Genomic DNA, 19322 nt, shown 5'->3' with positions numbered 1-19322 from the left:
CATACATACATACATACATACATACATACATACATACATACATACATACATACATACATACATACATACATACATACATAGATACATACATACATACATACATACATACATACATACATACATACATACATACATACATACATACATACATACATACATACATACACACATACATGTATTATCGCTCATCAGTAGCACGTGCCGGCCGCATTTTGATTTGCTCCGTATTTTTTCTTAATTTCATAGTTTAAAATCGAGTATTTAGTTTAAATTTAATTTCATTTGATAGAGAAAATTTTGACGAATTTAACGATATAATTTGTTTGCGTTAATTGTTCTTACATACATACATACATACATACAAACAAAATGTATGTATGTATGTATGTATGCATACATACAAAATTTGATACATGCATACATACATACATACATATATACATACATACATACATACACACATACACACACATACACACATACATACATACATACATACATACATACATACATACATACATACATACATACATACATACATACATACATACATACATACATACATACATACATACATGTATTACCGCTCATCAGTAGCACGTGCCGGCCGCATTTTGATTTGCTCCGTATTTTTTCTAAATTTCATAGTTTAAAATCTAGTATTTAGTTTAAATTTAATTTCATTTGATAGAGAAAATTTTGACGAATTTAACGATATAATTTGTTTGCGTTAATTGTTCGAGACTTGCGAATTGAACTAAGAAATTTACTATTGTAAACGTTATTTAAGATGGCTAAAAATGTCACTTGTTCGTTGTGTGAAAACTCGTTCAGATTGAAGCTCGCCAATTTCACTGATGATATGTACGAAGTTACCAGGACTTGCATCAATATTAGATACTTTTGCAATACGTGTGCAAAATCCTCCATGAAAAGAATTGAAAAAATGGAAGGAAACACGATGAAATTATTAAAAAATTTGAAAAAATAAAGGAAAATAACAATGAAATTATTAAAAAAATTGAGAATCTGCATAAGAGCACCACTGCCGGCATCGACACCATTAAGTTGATTATAGCTGAAAATGAATCAAAACAGACCTTGTTGGATACTTTAGAGAAAAAACTTTGCACTGAAATTAACAACCTCAAGAGCGAATTGAATAAAACATTTGCAAGTGTTGTTGGTTCGGAGGTCAAAAAAAGTGTTGATAGCATCAACTTGGAGGTAAAGAATGTCAGCAAAACTATAAACAGTTTTGTTGAATCAAAGGAGAGAGAAACGAACATGATTGTTTTCCGATTGAAAGAGGGGGATGCTGATAAGACCAGTATAAAAAAAATAGTGAAACACTTGACAAATGAGACATGTGACCAGAAAAACATCGTCAAAATCTGACGACTTGGCAAAAAAAGTGACATCATTACTTGTCCGATTTTGATCAAATTTGACGATGTAAAAAACAAGGAATTGGTCCTAAGAAACAGTCACAGATTAAAATCCAGTGGTGACGATTTGACGGGTATTGGTCTGAGCCACGATCTTACAAGTGAACAAAGGACTGAATTGAAACAGCTTGTCAGTAGTGCGAAGAAACAGGAATCTGAGGATAAAGAGGGTTTTTTATACCGGGTGAGGGGGGACGTCGGAAAATGGAAAGTGTTACGTTTACCTGCAAGGAAACAATAAGTTTGATTAATGGACGTGTTGGCACTTAGTATTGCTTGGAACAGTTGGTAAAGGTACAATATGTTAATTTTTGCAGATTCGGACCTGGAAACAAGAAATATAATACTAATAAAAAGATGGTTAGGATTGGTCTGTTGAATGTCACGTCTATCAACAATAAGGTTGATGATGTCTATGGAATGATTTATGATGGTCTCGACATACTGATTCTGTGTGAAACATGGCACGGGACCGAAGGAAATATTTCCGTTAGATTAGCTATGCCACCTGGTTTCACATTTGTGGATTTTGTCAGGCCGCATGACCCTGGTCACGGGGGTTTGGTAATTTATTTTAGAAGTGATTTTAAGTATAAAAAAATAAATTTCCCTTTATTTTCCAAGTTTGAAGCTCTGGCCATCAGCTTGAAGATTGGAATTGATCAGTTCTGTTTAATTGCCCTCTACAGACCTGGCTCGAAACAGACGACTTCATTATTTTTTGAAGAGTTGATTTCTATGTTGGAGTTTATTACAATGTCGGAGGCTCATGTCGTACTTATGGGTGATTTTGACATTCACGTTGAAAAGAGGGATAGTCCTTTCACTTTACGACTACATGAGATACTTGATATGTTCCAGTTGGTCAATCATGTTAATCAACAAGCGCATGTGTCGAGAGATACGTTAGACCTAGTAATTTGTTCACAGGATTTTCCAATTCTTGATACTAAGATTGACCCGTGTTTGGTATACTCTGACCACAGTTACGTAAGTGTGAGAGTGGCGTTGAATCAAGTCCGACCAAAATTGGTGAAAGCATGTGTCAAACCGTGGAAAGATCTGAACGAAAAATATTTTGTTGAAGCACTAGCGAACTCTCCTGTGGCAAACAAATGTCAATCTGATGATGTGGATAATGAATTTGCTCTGTTTAGTGGTAAAATTCAACGAATTTCTGACAATTTAGTGCCTATGCGGGTGATTTATCGTAGGCAGACAAATGCTGCACCTTGGTTTGATGGTGAGTGTAGACGTGCAAAGCGATTCTGTAGGAAGTTGGAAAGAATTTATAGGAACCGTCCGGAAAGTGGGCGGAAAAAAAGATGGGCACTCTCATTGATGGCTAAAAACAGACTTTTTTCTGACAAGCGTACACTTTATTGGAACGATGTCGTAAGTAGTAACGGAAATCAAAGAAATCTTTGGGATGTTGCCAATAAAATGTTAGGTAAAAGTTCGGCAAATGATTCATCTAATGATGACAACGCTCTAAACGCTGATCAGATTTTACAATTTTTTGAAGATAAAATTGCTAGGATAAAAGAAACAATAAATGCACATTCTGAATTTCCGCTTCAAGTAGTCTCGATGTTGAATAAATGCACGTTTTCATGCTTTCCGTTGGTTACTGAAACTCAAATGAGGGAAACGGTACTTAAATCACCAACGAAATCGTGCAGTTTGGACATAATCCCTACGCATATCTTTAAAAAATACTTGGATTCATTTGTCTGCTTTCTGACGAGTTTTTTTAAATTTCCTCCTAGCTGTAAGCACGCGATAATTCAACCGATTTTGAAAAAAGCTAACTCAGATGCAAATGAGGTGAGTAATTACAGACCAATATCATACCTTTCCTTTGTTTCAAAGGTTTTGGAGAGTGTTGTTCTTGATTTCCTGATGAATTATCTAACGACGAACAATTTAATGCCACTCAGCCAATCGGCCTACAGGTGCTACCACTCAACAGAAACTGCATTGCTTCATGTCTTGTCAAACATGTTTGCAGGCATGGATGATCGGAAGATATCATTACTCTCCTTTCTCGACATGTCGTCCGCTTTTGACTGTGTTAATCATAACAAGCTTCTGGTAAAATTGCAGAATAATTTTAGAGTTTCAGGAACGGTACTCGCCTGGTTTGAATCATATCTAACGGATAGAACTCAGCAGGTTTTGTTTAGAAAAGTCTTATCATCTGTCAAGGGGGTAACAACGGGTGTTCCTCAGGGATCAGTGCTAGGACCAGTTTTGTTTCTACTCTTTACATCGGATATAATTAAAATAATAATGTCGCATGGACTTGTTGGTCATGAGTATGCAGATGACATACAGATAGTTGCTACAGGTCATCCAGAGACATTTCAGCCCGAGATTGATAAACTTGTTGATTGTTTGATAGAGATTGAACGTTGGATGTTGAGCAATTCCTTGAGGTTGAACCGGGGTAAAACTCAGATGCTTCCTGTCGGTACATGGCAGCAGTTGTCAAGACTTAATATAAACTCGGTTGAAGTTGGTGACGTTGAAATATCATTTGCTTCTACAGCCTTGAATTTGGGGGTATGGTTGGATAGCAGGCTCTCAATGAAAGATCAAATAAAGTCGCTATCAATTGCAAAAATGATGCATTTCAGAAAATTGTACAAGATTCGACACTATTTGAACAAATCTAGCATGGAAACACTGGTACATGCTTTTATAACATCCAGATTAGATTATTGTAACAGTTTATACTTTAAAATACCTGACAAGTCAATAGCTGTACTTCAGTCTATTTAAAATGGAGCTGCAAAACTTGTCACAAAAAATCTGAAGTTCGATCACGTGACTCCAATCTTGAATGACCTACACTGGCTAAAAATTGAAAAAAGAATAATTTTCAAAATTGCTGTCTTAACGTTTCGGTTATTACATGGTTTAGCACCACAGTATTTGGCAGACATGTTCATCAGAAAAACATCTAGGTTGGGTTCGCAGTTGAGATCAAATGACATGAACCTCCTGGTTGTGCCGACAACGAATTCACAGACCGGATCACGCAATATTGCTGTTGCTGGACCGGTGGTTTGGAACAGTTTACCGGCGTTTCTAAGAAGACCAGATATATCATTGTTTTTATTTAAAAAGGAGCTGAAGACTCATTTATTTTCGCAGATTTAACCATGTTTTTGTCTTCGTTTGATTAATATTTGGTTTTTTCATTTATTTTAGGGAGCGCTTTTGAGATTTTTTGTAATTAGCGCTGTACAAATTGACTTGTAATAATAATACATACATACATACATACACACATACATACATACACATACATACATACCTACATACAAACACACCTATTTATGTAATACATAAAGAAAGCATAATACATTTTCTATTTCCAGTGCCTCAATAAATTAGACCACGCAGTACAATTTATTACAATTTTTATCATATTATTTTCAAATAATGATTTGATTTGTTGAAAAAGCGAAAAAGTTAAACATATAAATATTATATTAATTAATTTTTTTTTATTTGATATTTTCATTTTTTTTCATATAATCAACGCCAATCTGTCGTTCAATCACCAGAAGCTGGAAGAAACAAATTTAAATTAAAAAAATAATTTTTTTAACGAAACTTAATTAAATAGATTATTATTATTATCATTATTATTTTTATGATTAGTACCAGTAGTATTATTATTAATATTATTATTATTATCATTATCGTTATTATTATCATTTTAATAATAATAATAATAATCTTGTTATTATTTTTATCATTATTCTGTCCTGGGCATGACAAAACTGCATCTGCGCTGCCTCGCGTGCTTTTGAGCAAAAGGCTAGGCCCACGGCTTAAAAACTGGTGGTTGTCGTTAGGATGGGTGTTCGGATGTAAAAACGTTTTCCAAATTATTCCTATGCCATCACAAAGAAAAACAACGGCCCCTAGTCCCCAGCAGGCCTTAAATAGTCAAGGGGTGCTAGGAATCCCTGGGAAGTATGCAATAGCGGAGGGATGTTGCAGAAAAATTCAGAATGGCCCTTCTTTGGTACTTAGACTTGAAACGCTTAATGTTGGATCACTGGCTGGTTGCAGCATGGAAATCGCAGAAATGCTTGAGCGTAGAAGGAAAGACATCTGCTACTTTCAGGAAACCCGATGGAAATTAAATGGTGTCTGTAACATCAATTCAGACAATAAAAAATATAAACTTTCTGGAATGGTCAAAAGACGGCCAAAAATGGTGTTGGAATTTTTGTCAAAGAACCGCTAGCCCAAGAAGTACTGGATATTAAAGGGATTAATTCACGTTTCATGTGGATCAAACGTCGCTTAGAAAAGCAAACAATGAATATTTTTTCTGAGGAGACCATAGACCATAGACCATTGCCATAGACAGGCGAATCAGAAGAGATGAAAAATGACTTGGGCTGCGTTCTCTGACACCATCTCAACAATACCAAAATCTGAAACAATCCTGATTGGAGGCGATCTCAATGGCCACGTTGGAAAGAAAACAGATGGTTTTGACAACGTACATGGCGGTTTTGGCTATGAAGAACGGAATGAAGATGGCAAACCTTGAGTTTGCTGAAAGTCACGGGTTTTGTTTACTGAACACATATTTTAGAAAGAGGTTGGAACATCTCATAACATACAAAAGTGGACCATCACCCACGCAAATTGATTTCTTTGCTGTCAAGCAACAACACCGAAGGCTATTCAAAAATGTCAAAGTTATATTTGGCGAATCATTTATCGCCCAACATAGACTCCTTGTGGTAGACCTGGTTGTCGAACTGTCACAACATAAGTCTAACAAATGCCTTGAAAAATCAAAGCGTGGAAGCTGAAAAACAATATTCATCGAGAAAAATTTCAACAGATTTTGGCCACATAGTTAGACCACCAAACGCAAGCCAGTAGAGATTGGAGTACATACAAAACCGTTTTGATAAACGTTGCAACTACAGTTTGTGGGAAAACTGGTACAAAACGTCAACATAAACGAGACACTTGGTGGTGAAATGACAGTGTACAAAATGCAATAGCTGAAAAGAAAGCTGCATATAAGCAATGGCTGAAATCAAAGTATGTTGATGACCATAAAATTTTCCGTGAGAAGAACAACTATGCAAGACGTCAAGTCGCACTGGCTCGGACAGATCAGTGCAGAGAGTGGCTCACTAAAAGCAAAGGTGAACAAATGAAATCTCTGTATCGTATAGCAAAACAAGCAAAGCGTACGAAAAAAGACATAGTTGGTGCCTCATGTATCAAAAACGACAAAAATGAGATGGTTCTTGAACTCGATGAAATTAAACTAGAAAGGAGAGAATACTTCAACTGTCTGTTAAATGTAACAAATCCCATCAATGTCAATTTTGATGCTCCACCCATTGAAGGCCCGATTCCAGACATCACTGTAGAGGAGCTTACAGAAACTCTGAAAGCTATGATGAATGGAAAGGCAGCAGGGCCCTCTGAACTCACAAATGACATTATCAAAGCATCTGGTACTGCAGGTATCCAAACGTTACTACAATTTTGCCGTGAAGTGTGGAGAAATTGCTCAATGCCGACTGAATGGAACTATAGCATGACAGTTCCGCTATACAAAGGCAAAGGTGATCCACTGAACTGTTCGGGGTATACGTCTGTTAGAACACTCCCTGAAAATTGTCGAAAAAATCATTGAGAGAAGATTAACGTCGTGCATCACAATCGGAAATTATCGATTTGGTTTCCTAGCGGGAAAATCAACAATTGATGCAATTCACATCCTTCGGCAACTGCAAGAGAAGTACCTCGCAAAGCATCAACAACTATCACACATTTTGTAGACCTTGAAAAAGCATTTGATCGAGTTCCCAGTGAAGCAATCAGGTGGGGTCTAAGTCGACAACTCATTCAAGAATATCTTGTTCGACTTGTGATGGAAATGTATACAAATACTAAGACTCTCGTCAGCACAACGGTTGGAAACACAGATGCATTTGACATCGGCGTTGGAGTTCACCAAGGCTCGATTCTCAATCCACTGTTATTTATAACTGTGATAGAAAAAATCACAAAACCAATACGCACTGGTGACAATTGGATTCTAGTATATACTGATGATATCGTTTTAACAGCCGCGTCTGAGCAGAAGGCAGCACAGATGTTTGAAGATTAGAACACCAGACCAGCCGATCATGGATTCAAAGTCAACATCAGCAAAACCAGAGCAATGAACACTGGTGAACACATCCAATCCACAGCTACTGGACAATGGCCCTGTTCAGATTGTAAAGTTGGTGTAGGTAAAAATTCAATCAAGTGTCAGCAGTGTAACCAGTGGTGTCACAAACGTTGTTCAAAAATAGTTGGTAATTTATCTAAAGTGTCCAACTTTGTTTGTCCTGCTTGCATCAGTCCACAACAACAAATTCAAAACAGCACTGTTTTTGAAGCCATTAAGGTAGAGAAAGTCACATCGTTTCAATATCTAGGGGATGTTCTGGATTGTACTGGAACAGCTGAAGCTGCCGTTCGAGCACGCATACGTGCAGCCTGGAATAAATGGCATCTCCTTGCCTCTATATTGATGCGGCGTGACATCCCGCTACCACTACGATCAAGACTTTATAAATCTGTGATACGTCCGGTCTTGTTATATGGTGCAGAAACATGGCCAATGACAACCAAACTGGAACAACAACTTCAACGAACCGACATGAAAACGCCCCGATGGATGCAACGAATTTGTCTGAAGGACCACATCAAATTTACCGAAATCCTGCGTCGTGCTGGTTTAGATGATATAAAGGACGAATGCCGGCAACACCGTCTGCGGTGGTTTAGTCATGTCAAACGTAATAGTGCCATAACTTCTCTTGCAGATGTTGAAGTACCTGTCATACGTTCGCAAAGGCCGTCCAAAGAAGTCCTGGTCGCAAACAATCGAGCAAGACATGAAAGCTCTAAATTTAAATGAAATGGATACAACTGATCGTCTGATTTGGCGCAAAAAAATTGATGTCAAAGAAAACAACGTCCTACCTCCGGAAACTGGGTCTCTGGATGCTAAACGAAGATTGATTGATTATTATTATTATTATTATTGCTATAATTACTTATCAATTATTTTATTACTTTTTATTTTTTCATATATTATTTACAATTATTCATAATTTATTCATTATTTGTTTATATTTTATTCATAATTCATTCATAAATAAACTAATCCATATTTACAATTTGTTACTGATCCAGCTGTTCCTGAGTGTGATTAAAAAGCTTTTGAAAAAAAAATTATCCAAAATTTTTTAGAAAATTACTACAAACTAAATTATATACACACACATACTCACACCCACATACACCACACACAACATATAGCACACAGATACTCTCACACACACATACACAAACACACACACACATGTATAAGCACATCGAGACACACACACAAAAGCACGTACGACTAACAATCATCAAATATTATGTTACAACTTAGCAGAAGTGGAAGACAGAAATAATTATTTATTATCATTAAAAAATATTACTCTATAAATAACTAATGAATAAAACATGCATGTGCTAATGTATTCATAATTTTTGAATAAAACAAACAAAATATAAATTAAGAAAAAAAAATTTCAAAACATAAAGACTGCAATAGTTATCACACTTTAGCACAAACAAACAAAACAAAAATTCTGGCAAAAAAAACCAAAAACACTAATATAAAAGTATGAACATTCCAAAGTAATCCATAACCTCTTTTTCGAATAACCAGGAAATATATGAGAAGAACTGAAATGGCGATGATGACGAGTAAGACGACGGTAATGACGATAGCGATTGTGGAGCCGGAACTTTCACCGTCTCTACCATAAGGCCCACCTCCTTTTGGCAATATCCTTTTCATCGTTCTTTGTGTCTTTGACGTGACTGATCGGATGTTTGTGAAAATAATCATTTTTCAAAATCGGTTGCTACATTTCTGTAAAAATATTTAGAGGTGGAATGAGGTTGAGTCTGTCTTTATAAGCTACAATCTGAACAAAAAATGTTTTGCTTTTTGCTTTTTTATATTTATTTTCTCTCAAATAAAATTTGTTCAAAAATTTTTATCAAAGTTATGTATTTAATTTTGTAACTTGTGTATCAAAAGTTTTTTATTTTATCAAGCAAAATATACCAGGTTATAAAAATGTGCATGAACGAGTTATATTACAGTTTTTGTACGTCCTTTAATGCAATATGGGCTTGTATTTAAAATGCAAGTATATATTCTACATTGTTGATTGTAATTTAAGGTTGTTCTTGCAGTTGAACCAAGTCCCCACACAACAACAAAACACACTACTTACTATCTGCGCCGCAGCAGACGTTTTCGTGGCCAGTAGCCTGCCTGACGTCTGACGTCCATATCCACATGGCCATATCGTCCATATTCGTGACGCAGTGACTGATCGACAGGTCTAATTTTAATTTACGTCATTCGTTACTTGGCTAAATAAGTAATTGACTTTTTTTTAAATAGGATAATAATTCATAAATTCATAATAATATATACAACAGCAGCAGCAACACAACAACAACAACAAAATAATATTGAATATAATAATAATGAAGATTATTAATATTTTATTATATTACCGGGTCCAGGAAACTTGCAGTCGCCATTGAGGCCTGGCATTTGAGCCTCGGGCCAGCCAGTCACAGCGTTCACGTTATTCGCCCAGCTCGCATCGGTTGGAGCCTTTGAGGTGCACCTTTTTCGATGATTGGCAGTGAAAAAAAAAGTTGTCGAGTGAATTTTTTGTTGTGTTTTGTTGATACTAAAAGATAATTAACATAACAGATAAACATAATTATACTAATCATACCAAATAATTTTAATGAGATATGAACAAATACTTGAGAAAGGGGAGAGAGAGAGAGAGAGGGAAAGAGAAAGTGAATGAGTTTCAATTTAGTTTAACAATCAAACGAATAATATTTTATTCCTCCATAATATTTAGAATTAATAATAATATTTCACATTATTGCTAGCTCAGGCTATCGTTAAAAACAGCAGCAACAGATCAACAGACCTCCAGCCCAAGGTGTCGGTATTGTGGCTGGGGTTGCTCGACGATATCATCACTCCCCCGATACCTTTCTTCGACATTATACGCACTGCCAGAAACTTTTTTGTGTCACATTCATCAAAGATTTTAACTTTTGTTAAGAATTTCGAAAATAAATAACGAAAATCTTATTATGGATAAGAAAATAAAACTAAGATAATTATATTTAAAATTTATTTTATAAAATCTATTTATTTCTATTTCCTATCTATTTACAAACCTTTATATCTGTTGTAAAATTAAATTCAACTGCTTTTGTTATGTCCGTCTGGCTGACAGGTTTTTCCACCCCATCTACATACAGGGTGCATGTCTCTAAGCAGGCTATCTTGAATGCTGTGAGTTTTTATCGATGCTGTTTGTGTGTTTGTGTGTGTGTGTGTGTGTGTGAGTGTTGGCAATTTTAGACGTTTGTGTGCACGTGGGGATTTCTTTGTTTAAATGAGTTTGTGAGATCGTTGGTTTGTTTGTATTTGTGTTTGTCGGCGTGTATGTGATGCTTGTATATGTGTTTCCCTGAATGTTTGCATATTCGTGATGTCTTTTGTTTGTTTGCACGGTTTTTGTTTGTGCGTGAGTTTGTTTGGTTATTTTGTTTGTGTGCGTTTGTACACGAGTGAGTGTCTATTCCTCAAACGTTCATTTGCAATTATGTGATTTGCGCGCTCAGTTATTTACATTTGATAAATTTATTTATCATGGACGCTTCTGTTGATGTATCATATTAGTTATCAGTGTTGTGAAGAAGAAACATTTTGAACGTTCAAAACTTTTCATGATTTTTTTCATAGGGAGATAGGAGGCTTGATTTGCCAGCAGCCAAAAAGCAAAGACCCCTAACTATTTCTAGTAAGAAAAAACCAATATCACCCATCGAGTCCATTAAATATTTATTGTCAACAAAGATAAATATTTCAACAAAAGCTGGGGAAATATTTGTACGTCAAAAAAGGATGTTATCATTTTCGCAGTTATTTAAAGCAATTCATCCCAAAACTTAATTACCGTGTTAACTAAGCAATCTATATTACTAAGTTTGTGCAAATGTTGTGGAGAAATGCAGGAAAAATTTTTGATGTCCTTGAGACACAGAGAGTTGTAATCCAAAATTTATTTGCAAAATAAAAAAGGCAATATTTTCCATAGAGTCAGCTTTTCTGTTTTTCAACAAATCCGTAATGTCTTGGAAACTGTTTATATTGTTGGGACCAATTCTAGTGGCTCTAGAACAATAACTCCACCGATCCTCAACTAAATCCCATTTTTGTGGCCATTGAATGACTTGGTGGGTTTGCAAGGAAAAAATCTCAGATGCCATAATATTAAAAGTTTTTTAAAAAAATTTATTTAATATTTTATCGTATTTTATGAACGGGAGGAGGATGTATTCCTCTGCCTAAACCCCATAAAACTCCATGTTATCACTCCCACTTACATTGTTGAGATGACGGAATGTATACCACAAAGATGAAAACTGAAAAAAACTGGTTTCTTTTTTGAAATGTGAGCATCACGATTTACAAGGTTCACATTTATGAAAATTTTTTATTTTCAATTTTAAAAATGTGGATGTTCAAAAACAAAACTTAACAAAGGCTGTTTGTTTATTGTTAGTTAAAAATAAAATACCTCTGACGTTGTGTTCAAATAATCATTTATGGTGCGTTTGTGACATAGGAAACGAATGGTTAGAAAATTTTTTTAATTCTTAGTTTGCTAGGCTCTCGTTTTGTTTCCTCCAAGCTTTTTCACCATCATCATATTTAGTAATAGTATTAATTATAATAAGGAAAATAATAATAATAGTAACAAAAGTTGAAGTAGATGTAGTAGTTTAAGCAGTAGTAGTAGAGTAGTATTAATAGTAGTAGTAGTAGTAGTTGTTGTTGTAATAGTAGTAGTAGTAGTAGTAGTAGTAGCAATAGTAGTAGTATTGTAATTCGTTTATTCGTTTATTTATTAATATTTCTATAAAATTAGTAATAGTAGTTGTATCAGTAATAGTACTAACTGATAGCATTTTTAGAAGTTATTCCGTTTAACATAATTTTGATTTTATTATTTTGTTGAACTTCATTCTTGTTAAAAGTTAACAATCTACAGTTTGTTGAATGCCCTGGAGTTGAGTTTTAAATGAAAATGAGATTGGACATCTGTACTTCAAATTTCAATACTGGGATACTTGCCCTTGGTTGCACTATTTTGATAATAACATTTCTATAAAATCATTGATCATTTTTTTAATAGCAAAAAATAACTGTCATCCTATGTTAAAATTATTTATATCGAATATTTTGAAACAGTGTCTGTATTTTTAATTTCACCCAATTGAATGAATGTTCATTCAGGATTTTGAGGAATGCTGATGCGTTAAAAGTTACAGCGATTTCACATCCAGAACAAGATGTCCATGATGTCATTTATTTTCAATGAATTAAGAGATTGTAGGATTGGACATGTTTTTGCTGTGCTTTTATGTAATGAAATAAATTATTTTTTCCATAATTTTGAACAAAATAAGAATAAAAAAGTAGTTGAATGAAAGCCGGCATGGAATTTTAACAGTGTTATGACAAGTAGTGAGTATGTTAATTCTGTAGTAATTTCTTCCACACTAAATTTTACCGTCACACCACCGTTATCAAACTTTTAAACTTTTAATCACAATGCCGACGTGAAAAATTGATAAACATGTTTCATATAATGTACCTAAACACATGGCCTCCATTTTCGTCGAGAACCGGTCAGTTCAACATATGAATTGACGTTTTAGCAATTAAGTTATCTCTTATTTCTTGTTACAATTGGCAACAACAAACACATGATCCTGATATTTCATCATAAGATTATAAGTGCATCATTCATCATCGTAAGTTTTTTCTGATATAATTTGAATATTAAATTCTGAGCTCTTGAAAATTGAAATTTATTGATCATTTATTTTTTATTGAAAACACAATGCAGAATTTATGATAACATTTTAACAACAATCGATTTGAAACATACTTACAATAGTGCACAAATTGTGCAGCACAATCAATACAAAAACATCTGTGTCCCTAAATGAACATGTTAATTTTGCATAATAAAACATGATATTATAAATATAATATGATATAATTAATGAAATATAACAACCTACATGAAGATTCGCTGATTTAGTACGAACCACACCTCTAGTTTATTACGTTGCTTAAATTAATCCATTAAAAATATTTTATTCTAACTTTTTTTTTAATGAATTTCAACTTGTTTCATTAAAATAATATAAATTTAAAATAATTTAAAAAGATTTAAAATAATTTTCTCTCATAAATTGAGATGAGTTCGATTTGTTTTAAACAGATATATTTCATGTTTCAGTTGGTTCTCTGTGTTGGAAGTAGAAATGGTTGTAATTAATAGACTTCACATTTATCATTTACAGATTTTTTATGAGAAAATTATTTTGATATTTTGAATAAGAAAAATTAATTTAAATAGAATTTATTTTAAAACACTTTTTAAAACAATTTAGTGAGATGTCCAGACAGGTTTTTTCAAACTTTGACAATTGACGACAGAGGAACTAAAGTCCCATTTAACGTATATCGAATTCTTTCAGAGGAGGTTATATTTTCCAGATACAGTTTTTTTTAATTTTCTATTTATTTTTTTAACATTTTCGTAATAAAGTTAGAAAAAATTAATGGATAAAATAAAAATATTATTTTCACGAAATTATTTATTTAATTATTTTTTAACGTTTTTAATATTATACTATCAGCTAATTGTTTAACTACTAATTATAATTAATGATTTTATTTTATTAGGGAAGATGCTTTCATTTTAGCAAATTTTCCAATTTGGAAATTTTCTAATTTAGCAAATTTGAACATTTTTTGACATTATTTTGACAGAGAGATCAATGCCTGTATGACAGCTTGAATAGTGTCAACATCTTTCGACTCATCTTACCTAACAAAACATCGGAAGCTTTGAGATGGGTAACCGCTAAATTTTATCTTCAGAAAGAACTAAAAATAGAGATTACATAATATTTTTGCTACTACTTGTTTTTAAAAAATGAAAAGAAAACAAAATTTATTTCTGCTTTTTTTTCACCAATAATTTACTTTCAGATCATATCGAAATATGAATAATTCTAAACGCAATTTTTAAAATAGTTAATTGAATTGGAATTAATTTTAGTCTTGTTAGGATATTTCATTGATTTCTGAAACAATCAACCCCATTATCTTTAATTAATTCTCTTTCTTTCTCTCACTCTCTCTTTCTTAATTAATTCTCAAAAATTTCAACGCATTTCACATATAGCACGTGATAGGCGAGGATCTCTTTGCATTCATACATGGCTACTTTCACAACAGAACCAGGCATCTTAACCGTTACACCGTCTAGCTGTACAGTCATTTCTATAGACATCAATACCATGAATAATAAAATTACTAAAATAGAGCTTTGACATCTTCATCTCTAAGATGACCGTTAAAAAATCTTAAACTTCTAATAAGAATAAAACAATTGAGTTATCATCATCACCTCATTTTTATTATGTTACTAATTGTTTTTTTATTTTCCTATATTTTCAAATGTCAATTTTTATGCTGAACTAGTTTCTGCATCTGTCAGAATCTGAATTTATAGAATTAAAAAAATGCAACAATCATCTTACTGACCACCATAATTTAGAACGGAATGTTCGAGAACAATGGAACAATTTACTACTTGGACTCCCTTCCTTATTCAGAGTGCTCCAAAGATGATGTGCACACAATTATCGACCTCGTAGACCATGTCGTCTGTACGCATGAAACTGTTAAGCCAAGCAAGTCACAAGACGATGACGTTAGAGTCATCGTTCAATAGTCAACGCTGAATTGCTGACTATTCATTCGGCTATAGTCGAACAGTTTTGGTTTTGTCATGAGTTTTAAAAATATATACATCACTTATATAGCTCATATTTTACTTATTTATTTATATTTATTTAAATAACTTTGAAAGAGTTTGCGGTAATTATTGTAATCGAATGTGGCTAATGTAACTACGTTTCAAAAGAATAGCTAAATAAAATAGAATACCCCAACTAAATTTTTAAGTTTGAATTCAAACTTCTATTTCTTAAATATCCAACACCAAAAAATAAAATTTTCAAACTTGAAAAGAATTTTTTTTTTAAACTTCCAAATTAAACCATAATGTCAAATGTTTGGAGAATAAATCCAAAATATTTAACGGCTATTAAAAACACGTTTAAAGAGCTATAATTGAAGTAAAAATGTTAATTTCAGCGATGGCTATGGCATCAGGTCTGAAGGTGGCAAGAAGATGATCGTAAACCGAGGAGTTTTGGTTCAATTAATATATCTGATAAGTAGTTTGGAAATAATTTAAGTTGAGACTTGTACATAAATGTTCAAATTTTAAAAATTATTCTATATTTTATAGATAGCCAGTGCAAAAGAACGAGATATGGAGATATATGAAAAAAGAATGGGGCACGAGCAACTAGACGAGCGGCAGAGTTAAAAGCTTTACTTAAATTCATTAGGTTCAATGGAGGTTCATTAGATTCGACCTCGTCGAACCTAATGAACCTCCATTGGCTTCCATTTCATTTTCGAGTTTTATTTAAAATAGCTGTCATCGTCTTCAAATTTTCAATCTCGCATTCACCTTCGTATCTCGGTAATCTTCTACATAGTAATACAAACAATCGTCAACTTCGCTCTGCCATCGCTCTACGTTTTCATCAGCATAATGCAGCAAACAATATTGCTGGTCGTGCATTCCAACATGCAGCTCCTCACGTTTAGAATTTGCTTCCGCCAAAGATTAAAAACTGCAGCTCTACACAGTCGTTCAAGTCGTCATTAAAAAATTTTTATTTTGATAGAGCGTTTTAAACGTCTGACAGAGGATGTTTTTTGTTTCGAGGGCGTCTCAATCACTTGACAGAGCGCTTTATAAGTCAACATTATCATTAAAGGATAGAGTATAGAATCAGGAAGACCATAGTAGAGCAAGTTACAATAATCAATCTTAGATAAGATTAACGAAGTAACAAGAAAGATAAGAGTAGGATCATCAAGAAGTTTTTTTATTCTACGTAGATGAAAGTAAGAACTTCTAGCAACACTATTAATCTGAGAAAAGAGAGACATGCTAAAGTCAAAGATAAAGCCTAGACTACGAAACTTGTGAGAAACATCAAGAGTTATAGAATCAGGTAAGATAATAGGAGGAATTGTAAAGGAGTGTTAAGATTTAGTGAAACAAAATAATTCAAATTTAAAAGAATTAAGTTTAAGACACATAGAGTCAGACAAAACGATAACTGAAGAAAGACATAAAAGTAGATTATGAAGATTATTAAAATTAGATGGAGGAAAAACAGTATAAATATAAAAATCTTCAGCATATAGTTTACTGGTGAATGAAAAGTTATTAATAATACGAGGTAGTTTAGAAGTATAGAGTATAAATAGAAGAGGGCCATGGATAGAATCCTGACCCGAAAGTAAGAGTAGAGGAGTTAGAAGTAGAATTATTAAGAACATGACATTACTAAATGTTTAAGAATCGAAGAAACTCTAATAAAAAACGTACAGCTGGGAACGTGACTGCTGGTGAGAACAACCCTCGAGATGGACTCACTCTTCTGCAGATCAATCACCCACCAACCAGGACCGTCGTCAACGGCCCCGTTACAATTTCCACATGCGACGGAATAAGTTACAGTATTTTTACTGCCCTGACGACATACAAGTACCTACCCCATGTCGGCTGGGTGTAGCAGTCGAAAGTTAACACTGATCCCGTTTTTAACAATGTGTTATTGTTGAAATAATAACACAATTGCCCGTCTTGTCCAAAACTCTTGTTAATCTCACTCACAATTATTTTAATCTCTTGCAATAACTTTGAGTCTGTGTTATCGTGAATGTTGTCGTGAGTGTTGTCGTATTCAATTTTTTGACCGGCAAATATGACATGACTTAATGTTTAAGAATCGGAGAAACTCTAATAGAAAACGTACAGGCGGAGTCTTGACTGCTGGTGAAGACAACCTTCGAGATGGGCACACTCTTTTGCAGATCAATCATCCACCAACCAGGACCGTCGTCAACGGCCCCGTTACAATTTCCACACGCGACGGAATAAGTTACAGTATTGTTGTCAATGGCCAAATCAGCGTGATTTCCTTATGTTTCTTTCTGAACGACGAGATAACTCGACAGTTCTAGTTTGTTCACAGGGTGAACTGTTCAAAAACAAATTTGGCAAATGAAATTACGTAAACGAAAGTAATTTAACTGTCTACTAAACTTTACATGAGTCGATGTATATTTTAAATTCACATAGTTTTACAAAATTTTTTTATTTGTCTAACTGATCAAATCATTTAAAACACTAATAAAAACACTCACCTATATATGATGTAAAAATGTTTATTTCCCCAATGGCTATGGCATCAGGTTTCATAATGGCATTTTCTGCTCTGGTTGACTGCTACACACAGCCTTCCCCATGTCGGCTGTGTGTAGCAGTCAAAAGTTAACAATGATCCCGCTTTTAACAATGTGTTATCGTTGAAATAATAACACAATTGCCCGTTTTTTCTAAAACTCTTGTTAGTTCACTCACAATTATTCTAATCTCTTGCAGAAACTTTGAAACTGTGTTGTCGTGTAGTAAATTAGGGCATGTTCACTTTTTTGACCGGCAAATATGACATGACTTAATGTTTAAGAATCGAAGAAACTTTAATAGAAAACTTACTGAAGAGGTCTTGACTGCTGATGAGGACAACTTTCGAGATGGGCTCACTCTTCTGCAGATCAATTATCCACCAAGCAGGTCCTTCGTCATAGACGTCGTTACAATTTCCACATGCGATGGAATAAGTTGCAGTATTCTTGTCAATGGCCAAGCCAGCGTGATGACCATTATATGTTCTTTTATGAACGACTTGATAATTTGACAGTTCTAGTTCGTACATTGGATGAACTGTTTATAACCAATTTCGGCAAATGAAAAGCGTACAAAATAATAATTTTTCAACTGTCTACTATACTATAAAAAGGTGGAGTCGATGTATAATTTACAACCGTTGTGATATTTAAAAATAAATGTTTTGGCTGCCTACCAGAACAATATTCGACCAGCAGCCAATGTTGATTTGATTGAATGTCACATCATATTTTGAGCATAAAACAACCCAAAAAATTTTAAAACTTAAGCTCCACTGTTTTAAAAAGATATTACAAAAAATTTCTTTAAAAAACCTTTAACGGAGACCCCGAGTTGGGTTGCAATGAACAGGAACCATCCGGTGTAGATCTTCATCATCCTTGTCTGTTAAATTCACAAATTTAATTTTTTTATTTTATATTACAAATTTCAAATGATAATTGTTATTGAAAAATACAACAAAATTCAAAACAGTTTTATTTAAGGTACTGGCCCTAAATTGGGTGTCACGCTTTATAGGGGGACGGGGGGCGGTAAAAACAATTTGGGACACTTTGGGACATTTTGGGGCAAGAGGGGCGGAGCAAAAATTTGCGGGGCATTCGGTTTCGGTTTGCACTTTTCAATTACGGTCTTAAGCTAAGAAACATTTTGTAAGCACATTTTTACAAAAAAAAAGGTTATAACAAAATTTTACTGGCGTTCAGAAATTTGCTTCTCTACTGTGCTGTTTTATTTTATTCACGAATTTAAATACGCTCTTACATAGTATCATTGCCATTGG

General features: G+C 33.8%; 4 protein-coding genes across 4 annotated transcripts; 2 read left to right on the top strand and 2 right to left on the bottom strand.

The window, feature by feature from the left end:
- Positions 1-790: 790 nt before the first annotated feature.
- Positions 791-1398, top strand: HELRODRAFT_172591 (hypothetical protein; the record flags this gene model as incomplete). Its single annotated transcript, XM_009019256.1, has 2 exons — positions 791-871; positions 994-1398. 2 exons carry the CDS (start codon positions 791-793, stop codon positions 1396-1398), a joined length of 486 nt encoding a protein of 161 aa, XP_009017504.1.
- A 407-nt stretch (positions 1399-1805) lies between these two features.
- On the top strand, positions 1806-5715 carry HELRODRAFT_172590 (hypothetical protein; the record flags this gene model as incomplete). Its single annotated transcript, XM_009019255.1, has 2 exons — positions 1806-2648; positions 5401-5715. 2 exons carry the CDS (start codon positions 1806-1808, stop codon positions 5713-5715), a joined length of 1158 nt encoding a protein of 385 aa, XP_009017503.1.
- A 2969-nt stretch (positions 5716-8684) lies between these two features.
- HELRODRAFT_172589 (hypothetical protein) lies at positions 8685-10602 on the bottom strand (the record flags this gene model as incomplete). Its single annotated transcript, XM_009019254.1, has 5 exons — positions 8685-8720; positions 9220-9377; positions 9800-9910; positions 10089-10204; positions 10526-10602. 5 exons carry the CDS (start codon positions 10600-10602, stop codon positions 8685-8687), a joined length of 498 nt encoding a protein of 165 aa, XP_009017502.1.
- Positions 10603-18045: 7443 nt separating this feature from the next.
- On the bottom strand, positions 18046-18916 carry HELRODRAFT_172588 (hypothetical protein; the record flags this gene model as incomplete). Its single annotated transcript, XM_009019253.1, has 3 exons — positions 18046-18101; positions 18347-18574; positions 18853-18916. 3 exons carry the CDS (start codon positions 18914-18916, stop codon positions 18046-18048), a joined length of 348 nt encoding a protein of 115 aa, XP_009017501.1.
- Between the last annotated feature and the right edge of the window lie 406 nt (positions 18917-19322).

This window comes from Helobdella robusta (genome assembly GCF_000326865.2).
Source record: "Helobdella robusta unplaced genomic scaffold HELROscaffold_24, whole genome shotgun sequence".
Lineage (NCBI taxonomy): Eukaryota > Metazoa > Annelida > Clitellata > Rhynchobdellida > Glossiphoniidae > Helobdella > Helobdella robusta.
This window is presented reverse-complemented; position numbering and strand designations above follow the sequence as displayed.